This window comes from Paroedura picta, chromosome 7, assembly GCF_049243985.1.
Source record: "Paroedura picta isolate Pp20150507F chromosome 7, Ppicta_v3.0, whole genome shotgun sequence".
Lineage (NCBI taxonomy): Eukaryota > Metazoa > Chordata > Lepidosauria > Squamata > Gekkonidae > Paroedura > Paroedura picta.
The window spans coordinates 120,811,970-120,833,177 of NC_135375.1; the positions used below are offsets into that span (position 1 = coordinate 120,811,970).

General features: G+C 49.9%; 1 protein-coding gene across 1 annotated transcript; it reads right to left on the reverse strand.

Moving 5' to 3' along the window:
- Positions 1-8,951: 8,951 nt before the first annotated feature.
- Positions 8,952-19,315, reverse strand: CHCHD1 (coiled-coil-helix-coiled-coil-helix domain containing 1). Its single transcript, XM_077346186.1, has 3 exons — positions 19,130-19,315; positions 10,580-10,698; positions 8,952-9,347 (listed from the first exon to the last, which is right to left on the reverse strand). The coding sequence occupies exons 1-3, from the start codon at positions 19,263-19,265 to the stop codon at positions 9,234-9,236; spliced, it is 369 nt and encodes a 122-aa protein (XP_077202301.1). The 5' UTR covers positions 19,266-19,315; the 3' UTR covers positions 8,952-9,233.
- Between the last annotated feature and the right edge of the window lie 1,893 nt (positions 19,316-21,208).

Sequence of the window (21,208 nt, forward strand, 5' to 3'; positions counted from 1 at the left end):
CTATCTGAAAATCCAGATTGCAGTCCTTCAACTTATCCATCAGAACATCATGGGGAACCTTGTCAAAAGCTTTACTAAAATCCAAGTAAACGACATCAACCGAATTTCCATGATCCAGCAAACCTCAAAAAAGGAAACCAGGAAAGGAAAGAGCCTACACACTCCTGTCTCAATAGTACCAAAATATTGCCTACCAGCTTTATGAAGTCCCTTGGTGCTGTGGATAGGCCAAAGAGTAGAGCCCTGTACTGGAAATGCTGCCCCTCTGCACATAAATGTAAGAAACGTCTGTGACTTATTGCAGTTGGTACGTGAAGATATGCCTCTTGCAGATTCAGAGACTTGAGGAACTCTCCCTTCTGGAGTGCCTTCATGATAGATCTTAAAGTTTCAATGTGAAACTTCCTTAAGGGAATGAACCTGTTCACGTATTTGAGATCGAGAATCGCCCTCCAATCTCGATTATTCTTTGGGACCCTGAACAGGAGGGAATATACTCTTTGACCTTGCTCTGTGATTCGTACCGGCTCTATGGCTCTTATTTTTAGTAGATGTTGTATGGCTCTTAGAGTGTGTAGCCTCTTTTCTGGCCTTTTTGAAATTGGAGGTGGAAACAAGCGATCTGGAGGGATTTGGGCAAACTCTAACTCCTGAGCTCAGGACCTTAGCCAGATGCTGTGGAACCCCACAAATGCCCCCCAAATGGAGAGACCAGTGAGTCATGTTTGTGTAGGCTTATTTTCTCCTTCAGTACAGTCAGAACATGACTGCCTGAAACAGTGAAATCTATATTTGGACCCCCCTTTACGGAAAGACTGCCTTGACTGAACCCAGGTACCCCTTTTTCCTTCTGGTCTATATCTGGAGCCCGAGTTCTGGCTCTGGAAGGAGGAGGGAAAAGGCTTGCCATCTCTGTGAATGTGTTGGGAGAAGGCCTTCGTTTTGTCCCTGGTCTCCACCCTGTCCAGAGCATCGCCAATGAGCTTATCCCCCTGAAAAGGATGTGCCGCTAGCATGGTCTTGAGTGAGGGTTGGCCTGTAAGACCTTCAGCCATAGTAAACGTCTGTCAACTGTGTAAAATGCCATAGCGCTAGCAGCGAACACTACAATGTCTAATGATGCATCTGCACTATAGGCTGATGCCTTAAGGATCCTATTAGTTCCTTCTTGAATACGTCCCTCAGATTCAAGGATGAGTGTAAGAAGCTACAGTGGCTGCTCTAATAGCCATGGCCCTTGTGTGCCTTACAGAGGACTGTCTTGGGCTTCCTGTCCATCACATCTCTTAAGTAGCCCTCACCATCCTCAGAAACCAAACCTGATGTCTGTAGGGCAAAAATGACTCAGCATAATCGGGTAGGAATTACATTTTCCTTATAAATGAAGGGACCTGTTTTGCAACCAGAGGCTTCTCCCATTCAGCCCCAATCTTCTTTCAAAGGACTCTGGCATTGGAACATTTTTAAAATTAGGTTCTCCCCACTACCCTTGGGCCCATAAAATTTCCTGGGCTGCTTCGGTAGAGGCTCCTCAATGCCTGATTGTTTTAAATCAAGAATTGAAATAAAGAGAAATAGAAAGTCCTCTGTGTTGAAAAATCTGTCTGTTGGGGAACCTGGATGGTTTCACGTCCTCCTCATCTATGATAAATTCTCCCTCTTCCCTCTATCTGGCTTCCAGCTCCTCTTCGGGAGATTCTGAGTGTGTCTTGGAACCATGAGGCCCCTTACAGGTGGCCTTAGTGGGCCATCTGGACCTTGAATGGGGAATTTACTATGTTCCTGGTGGCCCCCAGTGGCCACTGACTCAGGGAATGAGGAGTGAGTCCAGGAACAAGAAGCCCTGCTCTCTGAAGCCATATGTTGTTGTTAGGTGCGAAGTCGTGTCCGACCCATCGCGACCCCATGGACAATGATCCTCCAGGCCTTCCTGTCCTCTACCATTCCCCGGAGTACATTTAAGTTTGCACCTACTGCTTCAGTGACTCCATCCAGCCACCTCATTCTCTGGCGTCCCCTTCTTCTTTTGCCCTCAATAACTCCCAGCATTAGGCTCTTCTCCAGGGAGTCCTTCCTTCTCATGAGGTGGCCAAAGTATTTGAGTTTCATCTTCAGGATCTGGCCTTCTAAGGAGCAGGCAGGACTGATCTCCTCTAGGACTGACCGGTTTGTTCGCCTTGCAGTCCAAGGGACTTGCAAGAGTCTTCTCCAGCACCAGAGTTCAAAAGCATCAATTCTTTGACGCTCGGCCTTCCTTATGGTCCAACTTTCGCAGCCATACATTGCAACTGGGAATACCATAGCCTTGACTAAACGCACTTTTGTTGGTAAGATGATGTCTCTGCTTTTTAGGATGCTGTCTAGATTTGCCATAGCTTTCCTCCCAAGGAGCAAGCGTCTTTTAATTTCTTTGCTGCAGTCCCCATCTGCAGTGATCTTGGAGCCCAGGAAAATAAAATCTGTCACTATCTCCATTTCTTCCCCATCTATTTGCCAGGAATTGAGAGGGCCGGATGCCATGATCTTTGTTTTCTTGATGTTGAGTTTCAAGCCAACTTTTGCACTCTCCTCCTTCACCCGCATCAACAGGCTCTTTAGTTCCTCTTCACTTTCTGCCATTAGAGTGGTATCATCTGCATATCTGAGGTTGTTGATATTTCTCTCTACAATCTTGATCCCAATTTGTGACTCCTCTAATCCCGCATTTCTCATGATGTGCTCCGCATACAAGTTAAATAGGCAAGGCGACAGTATACAGCCTTGCCGAACTCCTTTCTCAATTTTGAACCAGTTAGTGATTCCATGTTCAGTTCTCACTGTTGCTTCTTGACCTGCATATAAATTTCTCAAGAGACAAATAAGATGCTCTGGTATTCCCATCTCTTTAAGAACTTGCCACAATTTGTTGTGCTCCACACAATCAAAGGCTTTAGCATAGTCAATGAAGCAGAAGTATACATTCTTCTGGTACTCCCTAGCTTTCTCCATGATCCAGCGTATGTTGGCAATTTGATCTCTAGTTCCTCTGCCTCTTCGAAATCCTGCCTGTACTTCTGGAAGTTCTCGGTCCACATATTGCTGGAGCCTAGCTTGTAGGATTTTGAGCATAACTTTGCTAGCATGAGAAATTAGTGCAATGGTGCGGTAGTTTGAACATTCTTTGGCATTGCCCTTCTTTGGGATTGGAATGTAAACTGACCTTTTCCAATCATGTGGCCATTGTTGAGTTTTCCAAATTTGCTGGCATATTGAGTGTAGCACTTTTACTGCATCGTCCTTTAAGATTTTGAATAGTTCAACTGGAATGCTGTCACCACCACTAGCTTTATTGTTGCTCAGACTTCCTAAGGCACATTTGACTTCACATTCCAGGATGTCTGGCTCCAGGTCAGTAACTACCCCATTGTGGTTATCAGGGATGTTAAGCTCGCTCTTGTATAGTTGTTCTGTATAATTTTGCCACCTTTGTTTAATCTCTTCTGCTTCTGTGAGGTCCCTACCATTTTGGTCCCTTATCATACCCAACTTTGCATGAAACGTTCTCTTCATATCTCCAATTTTCTTGAAAAGATCTCTGGTCCTCCCCATTCTATTGTTTTCTTCTATTTGTTTGCACTGTTCATTTAAGAAGGCATTCTTATCTCTTCTAGCTTTTCTCTGGAATTCTGCATTCAATTGGGTGTATCTTTCTCTTTCTCCCTTGCCTTTCACTTCCCTTCTCTCCTTAGCTATTTGTAAAGCTTCCTCAGACAGCCATTTTGATTTCTTGCATTTCTTTTTCTTTGGGATGGTTTTAGTTGCTACCTCTTGTACAATATTGCGAACCTCCGTCCATAGTTCTTCAGGCACTCTATCTATCAGATCTAATTCCTTAAATCTGTTTGTCACCTCTACTGTGTATTCTTCGGGGATATGATTTAGTTCATACCTGAGTGGCCTAGTGCTTTTCCCTACTTTCTTCAATTTAAGCCTAAATTTTGCAACAAGAAGCTCATGATCTGAACCACAATCAGCTCCTGGTCTTGTTTTTATTGACTGGATAGAACTTTTCCATCTTTGGCTGCAGAGCACATAGTCAATCTGATTTCTGTGTTGACCGTCTGGTGATGTCCATGTGTAGAGTCGTCTCTTGGGTTGTTGGAAAAGAGTGTTTGCTATGACCATTGTATTCTCTTGACAAAATTCTACCAGCCTGTGCCCTGCTTCATTTTGTACTCCAAGGCCAAACTTGCCTGTTATCCCGGTTATCTTTTGGCTTCCTACTTTAGCATTCCAATCCCCCATGATGATAAGCACATCATTTTTTGGCGTTGCTTCTAGAAGGTGTTGTAGGGCTTCATAGAACTGATCAACTTCATCCTCTTCCGCAGCAGTGGTTGGGGCGTAGACCTGGATCACTGTGATGTTGAATGGTTTGCCTTGGATGCGAACTGAGATCATTCTGTCATTTTGGGGATTGTATCCCAAGACTGCTTTTCCTACTCTCTTATTGATTATGAAGGCTACTCCATTTCTTCTGCGAGATTCTTGTCCACAGTAGTATACCTGATGGTCATCTGAATTAAATTCACCCATTCCTGTCCATTTTAGTTCACTGATTCCTAAAATGTCGATGTTCAGTCTTGTCATTTCTTGTTTGACCACGTCCAGCTTGCCTTGATTCATGGATCTGACGTTCCAGGTTCCTATGGAATAAAAATCTTTACAGCATCGGACTGTCTTTTCGCCACCAGTTACTTCCACAACTGAGCGTCCTTTCAGCTTTGGCCCAGTCGCTTCATTCATTCTGGCGCTACTCGTACTAGCCGTCTGCTCATCCCCAGTAGCATATTGGACACCTTCCGACCTGAGGGGCTCATCTTCCGGCGTCATATCGTTATGCCTTTTGGAACTGTCCATAGAGTTTTCATGGCAAAGATACTGGAGTGGTTTGCCATTTCCTTCTCCAGTGGATCACCTTTTGTCAGAGCTCTCAGCTATGACCTGTCCGTCTTGGGTGGCCCTGCATGGCATAGCTCATAGCTTCACTGAACTACGCAAGCCCCCTTGCCACAACAAGGCAGCGATCCTTGAAGGGGGCTGAAGCCATATGCTGTCTGCAAAAATGGGCTGTTTTGGCCTGCATAGTGTTCTGCATGAATTTAAAAAATTATGGAGGCAGGTTAAATTGCTACCATGGCCACAACATTACCGGTATCCTGGGAGGTTGAAACTGTGGCTCCTGCAATAATCGAGCTCTTCAGGGCAGATCTGAGTCTTGCTGGCAGAGAGCCAGTGCCTGGGTCAGGCCCCGCTCCCATAGCCACTGCGTCAGATTGCTTGGGGGCGGGGTGCAGCGTGGCTTCCGGGCGGCTTTAGATTGCTGAATGCTGTCCTTGCTCTGCTGCTGTAATCTGGGACTCCTCTGGGGCCACCGCCACTCTCCTCCTTTGGGGAATCAAGCCCTGTTGAAGCCAAGTCAGCACTCTGCTCCTCCTCAGAGGAAAAACCTCCATCTTGCCGTTCCGTTGCCATTTTGGATTGGCTCCTAAAATGGCTGCTGTGACCATGAGATCGCACACGTGGCTGGTAAACGGCTGTCCCTGCTGCCTGGTCCGGCACAGCCGATAACAAGGGGAAGCCAAGTAGCAAAGGGATGAAGGTGGAACGGATAGGCGGAGAGGATAATCAGGAAAAAAATATAGTCTTCTAAAGCAGGGGTAGTAAACCTGTGGTCCTCCAGGTGTTCATGAACTACAATTCCCATGAGCCCCTGCCAGCAAACGCTGGCAGGGGCTCATGGGAATTGTAGTTCATGAACATCTGGAGGACCACAGGTTGACTACCCTTGTTCTAAAGTACTCAGACTAAGAGACACCTAGTTGAAGGCAGGAAGACTGGCTAACGAGGCAATTCCCACCAGAAGATGTTACCCAAATTGCTGGGGAATTATGAATATAGCAAGAGGCTGGGTAACGCAGGATCTTTACTACCAATTTTTACGGGGTCCTTTCCCTGGAAGAAACCCTTCTTAAATGAAGAAGACAAAAGCTTACACTCAGGGGATTTATTTGGGGAGAATATCAGGGTTACATTCAAAACACACACAGAAGCAAAAACATACATACACTAAGTTCTACAGGGGGACAAGTTACACTAAGTTCTACAGGGGGACAATATACTGCACCTTTCTTGGATCCAAGAAACCAAGACACAAGGTTCACGACATCAGGGGGTGGACAGGATGCCGGGTGTGGACAACAACACACACACACACAAACACACACACAGGGTGTGTGCAAGGCTTGATATAGTGTTTGAAATTCCCGGGCCAGCCCCAGAGACTGCCCACTAGGAGGTCCATGATTGTTGATTGGTCTCTGATATTATGAGTACCTGATAGGTGAGTTTGAACTGTGAGGTCACTAGAGTGGGAGGTGTGGAGTAATCTCATCAAGTAGTACAATACCTTGGCTAGGTGTAATGTGTCGCTAATGGCCCTCTCTTTGTTTTATCAGGAAGGACTGGGGCAAGACATTTGGGGATAAGAGATGGTGCTAGGCAGAAATTACACTGGGCAAGAGAGACAAAAGAAGTTGCAGTTAGTACCTGGAAGGGATATTCCTTTCCTGTAGATAGTCTGATGGTCTTGGGCTGGGCGGGGGGGGGGGGGGGTTAGATAACGTGCACATTTAGCTCGGGCAAGGAGGAAATGTAAGAAATCTAGTGAAGCCCAAACAAGATGGAGACCTGGCCTGGCTTCCTAGGTTTGTTGAGAGGCCCTACTGACTCCATAGTCTGTGCATGAAGGTGTCTCCATGAGGCACCCTTCCATTATGGGCTACCTCTAGGGTAACAAAGACAGGAAGTTTAATTTGACCTGTCTCCCTCAAAGAGAAATGGGACACACGCACCAAACTGTCCTCCTGACCTAAAGGGAGAACACATTGCTTAGGTACTGTAGCTGGTAAAAGAAGGGTATGTATGGAACTCTTGGCCTCAACCCCTAATCTACCCAAGAAGTATGCTGGCAGTTCTACCTCAGGACAACTTGTCTCATTTTTGAAAGTCTCTCATCAGCCCCATGGAATGGGGTGGCAGCAGAAGATGGGAAGGGGTTAACAGAACAGGGAAGACATGATTTTCTTGATCTGCAACAGGCATATACAGCCCACCCCAGGAGGCACTATTAGGCCACTTACGCACATTAGAACCGGTACATATATATTCTCCCACTGGAGTTGATGGTTTATATTGGTGGCCACAGCAAGTCAGCAATGAGTTTGAAAAACCCTTCTCTTCTCGCTGCAGTTCCCATCCAAACTAGGCCACACCTGCTGGAAGTTCCTGCCACAGAAGGACCAGGGAATCACCTGGACAGAGCCCAAGGCTTTCAAAAAAACAAGTTCCTCCCCCAACTTTTCCCACCATCCCCCTGCATTCCAGGCTAGACTGGGGAACTCCCATTCTCAGTGGTTCTCAACCTGTGCGTCATGTGGCAAAGACAAAGGGGAAGAGCAGACATGAGCTCACACACATGAAGTTGTCTTACACTAACTCAGACTGGGGGTCCATTCATTCAGTACTATTCTGAGTAGCTGTTGCTCTCCAGGGTAACAGGCACAGAGGTCTTCTGTGTCCCCTACTACCAGGTCCTTTTAGTTGGGTACTGAACCCAGAACCTTCTGCAGGCCATGTAGGGCCTCTGCCAGTTCCTTCCCTGATCCCTGGGCTTCCTTCCTACCAGAAAAGAGTAGCTGTTGCTCTCCAGGGTAACAGGCACAGAGGTCTTCTGTGTCCCCTACTACCGGGTCTTTTTAGTTGGGTACTGAACCCAGAACCTTCTGCAGGCCATGTAGGGCCTCTGTCAGTTCCTTCCCTGATCTCTGGGCTTCCTTCCTACCAGAAAAGAGCAAGGTGCCGCTCCCTTCCCTCCCCCCTGTGTCCTTTTGCCCTGACTTGTGCTACTGAGCACAAGGGCAATCATTGTACATGCAGGTCCTCTGAACAATCTGAGCCCACTTCCCAGGTCTATGACACGGCTGGCTGAGCCCTCGTGGTGGCATGTAGGGTTGCACTCTGCGGCCACTTTGGCGAGCACAGCAGCCTGATGCGGTGCTTGCTGAAGTGGCCAGAGAGCGCAACCCTAGTGGCATTGGTTGCCCGCTCAGAACTCACAGGGATGGTGTGCAAAATAATGAACAGGGAATAAGCCTGTATGCTGTCATAAGCTTCTTTGGAGAAAGGGGGAGAGATTTCTGAACCAGGTATTGCTCAAGACAACCAGCCCACTTTCCTTTTGTCTGGCTTTCAGATGTAAACAGATGCAGGTTCCTTGGGTGCACCATGGGAGCTCCTAAGGTGTGAAGCACAACAATTGTGTTCCAGGCGTTTCCCCCCCCCCCCCCCACAATTCCATCTGAGTTCTTCTGTGATTCCATAGTGAAACTCTTGACTGCTTTATCATAAAATCCAGCAGGAGAGCAGCATCCAAAATCTAAGGTGTACTGTGGTGTGGGATGGGGGGTGGGGAGGCTTATTATTATTATTATGAATTAAAATGTAAGATTTCCCCATCTTACCCCCTGCCAAAGTGGCCAAGGATGGGCCAAGGGGAAAAGGGGAGGGGAGGGCCCCCAGCCATTCAAGCCTTTGCCAACCGAAGCTCCTCTCACTTCAAGTCAACTTGTGTCTGTGGTGGCTCAATGAGCCACGCTGGGGTGGTGGGTAGCAGAGGGGCCTATCTTGGCTTGGTACCTGACCGTGGCCTGACACTAGGCTGAACCAGGCCTCTTGCGGGCTCCAGGGCCTGGGGGACCGCAGAGCGGTGTGCCTCCAAGCCTGAAAATTTTTTCAGGGGTGCCTACATGGTCAAAATGTTTAAAAACACTCATGTATAACCACTGATGGGCTGAAAGCTCACTCTGCTATGCATAAAAGTGTCATCAGCAGAATACAATTTACAACCTAGCAATAGTTCCAACTATGTATTTAATTAGAAGATATTTTCACACAAAGCTCCAACGTAATGCTTATTTGAGCAATGTTTCAAGAAGGCATTCTTCTACTTGAAGCACAGAGGGATTGTCTTTGTCCAGCAGCCGGGATTCCTCTTCCTCTTCAATTGAAGTGCTCAGACCAAATCCTTACAGATCCCATCAGCTGCCAATGAAACGACAAGCAAGCAGGGAACTTGTGCATGTGGTCTGATTTTAGCCCCTGGTGACCAGTCTTTTGCAGAAGCAGATCTTCCATTAATAATAGTGAGTAATGTTGGGAAATTGATTCAGAAGTTTATTGATCTGTTTTGCACCGAGGGTTTTTGACTGGTCCAGGGACTCTTGATGGAGTTTGGCCTTGTGTTCTGCCTGAAAAAGAACACAGAGATCAATTAATGTGCGATACTTATGGAAACTGCAGGCTGCATCTCAGGGCCATTTCCTACAGCAAGAAGAATCCACCAAGGAGCATGGGATGCCTGCAGCCTCTGGACTCCACAGAAGGGTTCCTTGCAGCAGAGGAAAGTGTTGCCATCTGTGGAAGTGAACCCAACGCATCAGTCCTGGCAATGCCACATCCAATGATAACAGCATCAAACAGCCACCTTCTCGACCTTTTGAAACCAGATTTCTGTTCTGTGTATTTGCTTCAGACAAAGAACTGCAGGATGCTGCTTTGGGAAATGAGAAAAAAAATATGCCTGGAATGTTTAAGGGACCTCTCCCCGTTTTCCTAAAGACACTGCAAAGGAAGACAGGGGAGAGGTCCCTTAATATTCCAGGCATTTTTTCCTCAGCATCCTGCTGCTTTCAAAACCTTTTTCACCCACAAACCACCCAGAACTGCTGCACTACTCAGGAGCAGGACTTGGCTGAGAAAAACCGTGGCAGCCATTCAGGGTCTGCTCAGGCAGACATTCCCTTACGGGCATATCCATCCTGAAGACGACACACAGTCACACTGATAACTACCCATCTTCCAGACTGAAGCTCAGGACCAATGAGGTACTGATAATTTATAAAACAAACATCTAAAATGCAAAAAGTTACTAAGAAAGATAACAAGTCGTATCTACCACAGAAAACAGAAGTTCTGCCACTGGAGAAATGACATTGCCTTCTATAAGCATATTTTAAGTAGAGACCAAGTTCCCAGCTTCCCATCCAAGGAAACTCCTAGTTTCCGTTCAACTGTCAGTTTATTTAGGAGTCTGCAATGCCTTAAAACAAATACATGATTATTATTCTAGCAAACGCTTCCACGGACTTACTTCACCCAACACAAGAGACATGACAGACCTTGTCCAGTCCCACTGGGTGTTGGCTTCCACGTAGAGTGAGCTCAGACAATAAGTTCACCAGGGCACTCTATCCCCTCTTGCGCTGCCTGCCCCGGCACCTTTGTTCACCAGGACAGAGGCCTCTGGAGACTTAGCAAAGAACCTTTCCTACTATATAGGTTATCCTTGGATAAGTGCAATTGCTACTCAACGCCCAGACCACATAGAGAACAGACGGGGTGGCAAGTGACTGGTTTGCGCTATCTGGAGAAAGGCCTCGCCCACAGAAGAGACATAGGATACACCAAGGATCATAATTACGTCTGCTTTTGATGTGCAGTCGAGGAAGGCCTGGATCTCCTTGCTGCAGGTAGCATCGTTGAACTCATTCTGCTTCCAGCAGGCCATCATCAGAGACATCTCTGTGACGCAGGTGGCCTCTGCCAACAAAGAAAACTGCCATGACATGGGAGCATAAACAACACCCGTGATCCCCCCTTGACTGTAGAAGCCTCAGAAAGGAGACTCCTTGTCAGGCGGACATCCATGGCAAATCCTGGATCCATCTCTCAGAACCTGAAACTCTGTGTTCAGCTGTCGGTCCTGATATTTTTTGCTTTTGCAGTTGGGCAGACATGTTGGCTGCCTGCCTCTGCTGGTGTATCCATCCCCTTCCCCCAACGGAGTGGCCTCTCACCCAGGAGGACACAGTCATGCAATGCACTCCACAAAGACAAGCACCCTTTCCCACATCCAGACACGTCATCGGGCCAGGAACACGCCATGGTTTGTGACCAGGAGTAAACCCCAAAAAACAGATATAAAGAGCTCTAATGTGCCATGGATTAAAGCAAGATGCAGTTTGCTACTGGATCATTTACATCCTTATTCATGGTTCCTCTATATATTTGTGAAACAGCTTGGGGGGTGGGGCGTGTCCGGCTGTCCAAGTTGGAATAGGCCAATCGGGTGCAGCCTGATTGGCCTTGCCACTGCCTCTGTCCCTGGACTCTAGCCTCTTTGCTCTCAGATGTGCCTCAGTGCCTAGAGCCAGCAGCAGGTTAGGGGAGAGGGCCCTAGGCAAAGGGTCATGGGGGAGGGCTAGCTAACGAGGGCCTCTGGCCCTGCTAGGTTGGGCCTGCTAACGAGGACCTCCCGGCCTGCTGACCGCCTGCTAGGAGCTCTGTCCCAGGCCTGCTAATGAGTTGGCCAGCCCCCGCCCGCCCCAATTGATCCAGCTGCGAGCTGTGGCCCAAAGCCACCTTAAGCTGCCTGGGGGGGGGCAGGGAGGGGGCCCTTTCAAGGCCCATTCTTAGGAATGGGCTTTGAAGCTAGTATGACATAATTACAGGCAATATAGCTCAAACAGAACCAAAGAAGTGCTCAGTATATGTACCAGAGTACATTCCACAGATGAAGATATTAGATGAAACAGATGAGCTTTCAGCGTTCTGCAGGGCCTGCAAAACAAAGCTCTTCCCCCAGGTTGTTGGATGAGGCTGGGCCGCAAGGGCGATCTGGCCCCCCTTATGGCAGCAGTAGCAAAGATCAATCGGCATCCTCTTCTCCCCCCCCCCAGATGGGATATTGGGGGGGGGCTTAGTTAAGGTTTAATTTTTTTGCCACATCTTGGTTTATTGTGATTTAATTGTGTGTATTCTTGTTTTGTGGGTTTCAATTGTACTTTTTATGTGCTGTTACTCTCCTCGAGCCTCCAGGGAGAGGCGAGTAACAAATTAAATAACAACAATGACAACAACAACAATAATGAGGCTTTTCTAGAAATCCACTGAATTTGTATCCAGCCCCCCGATATATCAACCAGAGTACTCAACACTTATTTGATGCTGTATTGTCTATTATTTATTTCTTGTAGTGTGTCGCCCATACAGTAGCAAACTAAGTCATGCTTAAGCCCTCAGTTTCTTCCATTCCTTCTGTTTACTGGGACGTGTTTTGGGCCACAATTAGAAGCAGTCATTTAAAGAGAGCTCCAAATGTTAACACCCCAAGAAGGGGAGCAGTTTTTTTTGTATCTTGCTTTTTATTACATGAAGGAGTCTCAAAGCAGCTTACAGTTGCCTTCCTTTCCTCTCCCCACAACCGACACCCTGAGCTAGGTGGGGTTGAAAGAGCTCTGAAGGAACTGTGACTGGCCCAAGTCACCCAACTGGCTGCGTGTGGAAGACTGTGGACTTAAGCTCAGTTCTCCGTATCAGAGGCCGCCACTCTCAACCACCACACCAAACATGGTTCTCAGGGACTTTCTTTTCCTCTCAAGCACGGAAACATCTTAGGACATCATCTTCTTTGAAGTGAATTCCAAATAAGACTGAGAAACCTGCAACCTTCCAAGACATTCAATAGGTGACCTCAAAGGAACGGGGTGGAAAGGGAAACTGCTGAAATGCAAGTTATTACAACACTCAGAACAATGAAATCCTCAGGACTCAACAGGAATACTGGTTTATCTCACTACACATGCTAGCCTGCATTCTTAAGAATCTCTCAGAAAATAATGGATTTGAACGCAGATTGTAATGTAAATGGCTCAGGATACCCCCCCCCAGTTGGGCGGCGGGCGCATTCTAGCCCGCCCACAGAGACTCATGGATCCAAATGGATTCCGGAATGCTCTGCGGGACCCAATGCCTCCTGGCGACTCACTAGCGGCCTTGGTGGCGGACTGGCAGTCCTGCCTGTTGGCTGCTATAGATGAGATTGCCCCTAAACGTCCTCTCTGCCCTCAACTCAAACGGGCTCCCTGGTATACTGGAGAAGAAAAGGGAAGTGAGACGACTGTAGCGAGTGTGATGGAAGACTCGCGACGAAGCTACGAGAACATCTTATCGCACGCTTATGAGGGCGTATGAGATGGCGGTGAAAGTGGCAAAACGTGAATTTTTTGCCGCGGAAATCGCGTCCACAAGCTGTCACCCAGCCCAATTATTTAGGGTAGTTAGATCTTTTACCGCCCTTGAGGGGCGGCAAAATAGTAGCAAATTGGAACTCGGCTGAAGGCATTAGCGAGCTATTTTGCGGACAAAATCTTGTCGTTCCGCCGCGAACTTCCTACCACAGTTAATACAGTAAATGAGCTGGAGGCCTGTTGGCCGCCATTGGGGGTGACATTTGATGGCTTCAGACGGCTCTCCTTACCCAAAGTGGACAAGTTGCTAGGCTCAGTTAGGGCGACCACTTGCCCCCTTGCCCCCTCTCTCCGTCATGGCTCCTCAAGGGAAGTGGCCAGAAGATAGGAGGCCAGCTCAGAGACATTATCAACCTCTCCCTGGAGTCCGCGGAGTTCCCTGAGCAGCTGAAGGGGGCAGTGGTTCACAGTCTCCTGAAAAGATCCACGCTGGACCCGTGGGACCCCGCCAGCTACCGCCCAGTGTCGCACTTGGCGTTCCTGGGCAAGGTGGTTGAAAGGGCCGCTGCAGACCAGCTCCTGGCATTCTTGGAAGAAACTTCGGCACTCGATCCATATCAGTCTGACTTTCGACCTGGCCATGGGGTGGAGACGGTGCTGGTTGCCCGGCTGAATGACCTCCGTCGCCAGCTGGATAGGGGTGGGTCGGCAGTGCTGGTTCTTCTGGACTTGTCGGCCGCTTTCGACATTGTGGATCATGAGCTGTTGGTCCACTGCCTCGCCGGCACGGGGATACGGAGCACAGCGTTACGCTGGATATGCTCCTTTCTCCAGAACCGGACCCAGAGGGTTGCAGTGGGGGATGAGTTCTCACGCTCCTACAGACTCCCTTGCGGGGTCCCTCAGGGTGCGGTCCTCTCCCCCACATTGTTCAACATCTTTATGCGCCCTCTGGCCCAGCTGGTACAGAGTTTTGGGCTGGGATGCCACCAGTACGCTGATGACACCCAGCTCTATCTCCTCATGGACGGCCACCTGGACTCCCCCCCGGAACCATTTGCCAGATGTTTGAAAGCAGTGACGGAATGGTTTGAGCAGAGTCGCCTGAAACTCAACCCCTCCAAGACGGAGGTCCTGTGACTGGGATGTAGGGGGTGGGATCAGGAAGCGTGCTTACCCATCCTGGCAGGGATGCACCATCGCGTCCCAGGCCAGGAATTTGGGTGTGACCATTGACGCCTCTCTGACTTTGGAGACGCAGGTCAAAAAAGTAGCCGGCCAGGCGTTTTTCCACCTTCGCCAGGCCCGACTACTAGCGCCCTACCTGTCCCCCGAACACTTAGCCACAGTGATCCATGCAACGGTCACCTCCAGAATAGATTTCTGTAACTCGCTCTAAGCGGGCCTTCCCTTGTCCTTGATCCGGAAACTTCAGCTAGTGCAAAATGCAGCTGCTAGGGTCCTCACTGGTACACCTTGGAGGGCCCACATCCAGCCAGTGCTGAGGCAGCTGCACTGGTTGCCAATTGCTGCCCGAATCCGGTTCAAGGTTTTGGTTTTAACCTTCAAGGCTTTACGTGAGTTGGGACCCATATACCTGTGGGACCGCCTATCGTACTATGCCCCTCGCAGGGCTTTGCACTCTGCGGGTGAAAATCTGCTGGTCATTCCCGGCCCTAGGGAAGCACGCCTGGCCTCGACCAGGGCCAGGGCTTTTTCGGTCCTGGCCCCGACCTGGTGGAATGAGCTCCCGGGAGAGCTGCGGGACCTGCGGGATCTTTCAACGTTCTGCAGGGCCTGCAAAACAGAGCTCTTCTGCCAGGTTTATGGTTGAGGCCGGGGCCGATAATATAGATCTATGCCCCCCCCCCCCCGGGATTCGGGATTGGGACCCGAAGTAAACATCACCAGGACCTCCTCTCTACACGCCAGTAGTGGGAGGGGGGGGGAGTTGAGTTGCCGTTCTTCGCCATGCCGGTAATATTGGTAATGTTATTATTGTTTTAATGGGGATTTTGGGATGCTGTAACCCGCCACGAGCCGCAAGGGAGTGGCTAGAAATAAATCCAATAATAATAATAATAATAATAATAATAATAATAATAATAAAGTATGACTAGCATGAATAGACATTTCCCCTCCCCCCCCAAAAAAAATCACTGAACTTTCATTATCTTTTCCTTAGGGCTTCACATCTGAGTTAGTGACGAATCTGAAATTTCTCGATAAGGAGTGCTGTGGAAGTAACCTGTAATGTCAGAACCCTGGGCATGCGCTGCGGTGAAGTTCCCTTCCATCCCCTTATGTGGCATATAACACGGCTCAGGTACTTAACCAAAGTAAGTTTATTGAATAAGAGACATACTTGCCAATAAGAGCCACTTGCCAATTCTTCAATAAGAATAAGAGATCACCTTGCCAAAGTTAGCTCATGGAACAGAATAATTGACTACGACAAAGCTCCGGGTTTGAGCTGGGGGAATATAGACACAGGATTACCCTTCTCACAAAAGAATGTTTTGATCTTAGCTAGGTGTGAAATCTAGAGACAAGTTAGTCCACACGACTACTTGGTTACCATTTCAAAGGTGCAGGGAGAGATACGCATCCATAAAGAGGCACCCAAGAGGGGGGAATAAAGCACAGAAGTAAGGAAACAAACTCCCTCCAGGAGAACACCAGGGGGATCCAGAGGAACAGATCAAGCACCTGACAGTAAAGAGCAATTAGAAGAACTGGATTTGGACTAAGAGGCAAACAAGCAGACTCTGGGCCCAGAATTCCTGAGCAACATGGCATTTCGATCAATGGGTAAGTTGTTTTACTGTTTTTTTTTGTTTGTTTTTTTGCCAGAAAACAGCTCAGATTCTCAGAAACCCACATCCAGTTTTTCCAATCCTCTCAGAGTTAAGACACACAGAAATACAGAAAGTGAATAGCCCTGATCAGAACATAAGCGCTGTTTTCTTCTTCTGGATGCCAGAGAGAATATTTACTGCGTCGTCCCCCCATACCCGGCCTCTTATTTCAGTTTTATACACACTGAGGGATCCCCCCTCCCTGCATGTTCCAGCCGCGGAATTTATGCCCCCTGGCTCTTTGCCACAGATGGAGTCTGCAGGCCTCCAGGGCAAAGGCCGGCTTCAGGTCTTCCGCCAAACATTCCTATTCCATCTACATTTGCATGTGCGTGCCCCCTCACCAAGGGCGAGGTACTGTCTCAACAGCTACAATTTAAATGTTGCTGTAAGATTTGAGCCAGTTTCAATTAATGACACACACACAGAGATATCCACTGAATGTGCAATATAATAATTTCCATTCAAAGTCCAGTAATGAACTTTGTATGGGAAACAGACTAAGCAATCAATAGTGATTAGTTGTTTGGGAACCTAGAGAGAGAACAGAGAGGAACAAAATCCAGTATATCCTCCTGCTCCTAGACAGTGGTGCTTACAGAGGTCTTAATAAAAGAAGGAGTTTTTTTGTACCTCAGTTATCACGTTCAGTCATTCCCAGCCCAGAGAAGCATGCCTGGCTCTGTTTCCCAGGCCCTGCGGAATGCCAAAAGCTCCCGCAGGGCCCGCAGCAAAACCAGGAGCTAATTTCACCAGTTCAGGGCCAGGACTGAAAAGGTCCTGGTCAAGGCCAAGTGTGCTTCCCTCAGGCTGGGAATGGCCAATAAACTATCACCCACAGAGTGTAAGGCACTGCAGGGGGACATAGGATGATAGATGGTCCCTCAGGTATGTGGGTCCCAGACCGCACACGGCCTTAAAAGGTTAGAACCAAAACCCTGAACTGGATCCGAACAGCAACTGGTAACCAGTGCAACTGCCTCAGGACCAGCTGGATATGGACCCTCCATGGTGTTCCTGTGAGGATCCTAGCAGCTGCTTTTTGTACCAGCTGTAGTCACTGGATCAAGGACAAGGGTAGGCCTGCATACAGCAAGTTATAGAAATCTATTCTTGAGGTGACCGTTGCATGGATCACAGTGGCCAGGTGTTCAGGGGACAGGTAGGGCGTTAGTAGCTGAACTTGGCAAAGATGGAAAAATGCCTGTCTGGCTACCTTCTTGACCTGTGCCTCCATAGTCTGCAAGGCGTCAAAGGTCATACCCAGATTCCTGGCCTGGGGCATGGTGGTAAGTTGCGTCTCCGCCAGGGTGGGTAAGCACGGTTTCTGGCCCATCCTATCTCCAAGCCACAGGATCTCTATCTTGGAGGGGGTGAGTTTCAGAAGACTCTGCTCAAGTCATTCAATCACTGCTTCCAAACATCTGGTGAATGGTTCTGGGGGAGCGGGGGGGGGGGAGTCCGGGTGGCCATCCGTGAGGAGATAGAACTTGGTGTGATCTGCATACTGATGACAACCCAGCCCAAATCTCCACACCAGCTGGGCCAGAGGGTGCATAAAGGTGTTGAATAATGTGGGGGAGAGAACTGCGCCCTGGGGAACCCCACATGAGAGTTGATAGGTGTGCGACAACTCCTCCCCTATGGCAACCCTGTAGGTCTGGTTATGGTAACAACCATGTCAAGTTGGTTGGACTGAGAGTATGTGACTGGCCAAAGGTCAGCATCAAGACTGCATGGCTAAACAGGGATTTAAATCTTGGTCCTCCAGGTCCTAGCCCAACACTCTAAATCTATATCCTTACCTGATTTTCACAGAAATGTATTTAAGATCCACACTAGAGACCTGTGTCTAGTTAGCATGTCTTTTTTTTTGTTGAGGAAATGTTTGTTCATGCACGTGAGAAAGAAACTTCTCATAATCTGAAGATCAATTTAACAAAATCTATCCTAATCAAAGGCTTACATTGTTCTCCCACTAGAACTGTTTATTTCAGCCCAGTATAGACTCTTGTGAGTCCCTTGGACTGCAAGGTGAACAAACCGGTCAGTCCTAGAGGAGATCAACCCTGCCTGTTACTTAGGAGGACAGATCCTGAAGGTGAAACTCAAATCCTTTGGCCACCTCATGAGAAGGAAGGACTCCCTGGAGAAGAGCCTAATGCTGGGAGCGATCGAGGGCAAAAGAAGAAGGGGACGACAGAGAATGAGGTGGCTGGATGGAGTAAGTGAAGCAGTAGGTGCAAAATTAAATGGACTTTGAGGAATGATACAGATACAGAAGCCTTTGAGGAATGGTAGAGGACAGGAAGGCCTGGAGGTCCCCAACCTTTTTTTGGCTGGGGACCGGCAGGGTGATGGCCATGCCTGTGCAGCGCGCATGCGCGGCCCTTATTCCCTCTCCCCCCCTCCTGCAGTAAGAAGCTTCCTGGGCCACAACTTTGCGGCCTGGGAAGTTTTTTACTGCAGGGGGGGCGGGGAAAGGGAACCGCGGCCCGGCACCGGCCCACTGACCGCAAATTGGTGACCACAGGCCTGGAGGATCATTGTCCATGGGGTTGCGAAGGGTGGGTCACGACTTTGCACCTAACAACAACAATAGCCATGCTCTGCCAGGCATATCCCACTACTCTTCTCAAATTTATTTACTACTGACTTGAAGCAGAATGATTGCCCAGTGCAAACCAGCAGGATTCGTTTCATGCCCAGGTCTATGCCAGAGTGCTTAGGATTGCTCTCCCTTACCGCAGAGCAAGTTTCCATTGGCAAGACCCCACAGCCTCGGGTGCCTGAGGCGTTGTACCCAGCACACAGGGGACGCAAACGCCCATGACATGTAGGCGCTGTTCTGATTTTCTTTCCGCAGCGGGTCCCATTTGTTGATCGGTACAGCGGAGGAGAACAAAGGGCCTGGCCGAGACCCATTTAATTTCTTCAGGGACAGGGATCCTAAGCCAGTTGGACCCCTGCCCCTGACTCCTCTTTGGAGGGCGTATTTAAAGGGCTCTGCGGCTACAGAGCGAGCTGTGAGCCCAGGGACGCCTTTAAGGTCCGCCAGGTTCGACTGACTGCCGGAGGACACCTTCTCGGGCGGGCGGAGGGCGCCTCTGCCCGCCCCCCCCGGGCCCCCTCGGCCCCGCTCACCTCCCGGGGTCCTGTGCCGGCTGGAGATGTGGTCGGCCAGCACCAGGGGCCGGTGGGGCCGGAGCGGAGGCGGCTTCCCACCCCTTTTCGGGGTCTGCGCCACGCGGGCCACCCAGGCGGGCACACCGGACGCCATGACACCGCCTTTGCGACACTTTGCGCCGCCGCCGTAAAGCGACAGAGGCACGTGACCCTGCTGACCGCCCGCTGCGCCTCCGGCGGGCTTCCCGCGCCTCAATTTCGGCGCATGCGCAGGGCAGACCCCCTGGACAGTGAGCTTGAGTCCCGCCCGGGTTGGGGGCTGCAGGGGAGGAGGCCGGAGTGCGCACCTTGGGGGCCCCGCGGGGGGGGGGGACAGCAACGCACAGGAAGGGAAGGGGAGGAACTAACCCCCCCTTCACACCACTGGCTGTAAATGCCCCCCCCCGCCGCGATGGCCCGGCTCCCCCCTTTGGCAGCAGCTCCCCCCCGCCCCCCCGGCCGCCCGATCTCTCTCAGCCCGGCTTAGCAGCCGGAGGAAGAGCGGGAATGAGGGCGCCGTCGGGGGAGGGGTGCCCCTGGGGAATAAAACCCCCTGTTTTAAAGCTCCGCAGCGGCCGGGCCCCCCTCCCGGTTCAGTCTCCTAAAAGTGTGGCCACCTCGCAAGGCTGGCCTCTCCCCCACTCCTGTCGGGCCCCTTCCCCGGACTGGGTAGGCCGCGCCTCCACTCGCTTTCGAGGTGGGGTCCCTGCTGCTCCAACAGGACCCTCAAAGCTGCCTCTGTACAGCCCCTATGCAGGACGACAGTGGAGACCACAGAAAAAGATGATAAAGAGAAAGGGGGGGACGAAAGAAAGGGCACCAGGGGCACTTGAGAGAGGGGAGTCCTCTAAGGCAGTGGGCCCCAACCTTTTTATCGCCGGGGACCACTCAACGCCTTTGACTGAGGCCCAGTGGGGGGGGGGGTAGTTTACTCCTCTACTCTTAACCACTGCCCTGACGCTCTCTGGTCACTATGGTAATGTTTAAACCTCCCTTCAAAATAAGATACAGACACGCCACAACAATGAACATAAGGAACATTTTATTTTCATGGAAATTTAAACTCAAGACAAGGACAAATCAATGGGAACCCTGAGCTTATTTCTCTGCAACGAGATAGTCCCATCTGGGAGTGATGGGAGACAATGACACCCAAAGTGTTGTAAAGGGCCAGGGGGGGGGGGAGAAAGCGTCCTTCGCGTCCCACCTCCAATTAGTTGACGGACCGTATGTGGTCCACGGCCCACAGGTTGGGGATCGCTACTCTAAGGCAGTGGTCCCCAACCTTTTTATCACCATGGACTGGTCAACACTTGACAATTTTACTGAGGCCCAGAGGGGGAGATTAGTCTTTTGCCGAGGTACCACTGCCGCCTGAGCCCCTGCTCCACGTGCTTCCCCCCCCCGGTGCCCCTGACTTCCTGTCACCCGCTGCGGGACGCTGCCAGCAGCAGCTGCGCAGTGCCAGGCTGAGGGGGAGCCCCAGCCATGGCAGCTGCCGGAGAGCACCAAAGGTGAGCCAGTGGCAGAGTGGCAGGGTAGCCCCTGAGGCAGCAGCTGGGGAGGAGGAGCTGCGGCCCGGTACCAACTATTTCACGGACTGGTCCCAGTCCTCGGACCAGGGGTTGGGGACCACTGCTCTAAGGTCCAACCCCCTCCAACTAGCCTCAGAAAAATGGGTGGAACAGACCATCATCTGTGCGTACAAATGCCTGGAGAGGAGTCTCTTACCCCACCCTCCATGCCATCTGAGTGGAGAGGGGAGGAATGGGTCTGGCAGGAAGTGGCATGCCGTTTCTCTATGGCCAGTCAGGCCTCAGGTGAAAGCGGTGCAGAGGAACAAGCCAGCATGTTACCAGGGCACCCATAGAGAATACCTGTAGGGCAGTGGTAGGTATTTTTTTTACCTTTGTTTGCCATTAAATTGTTACAGCAGGTGTCAGAGTAATACAGTATTGAATTTAAATGCTGTACCCACCCTAAGTTAGCTTGGTTATATAACCAGTCTGGAGAACTTCCCTACTGAAGGAGAATGAGACATTGGACTTATCTGAAGGT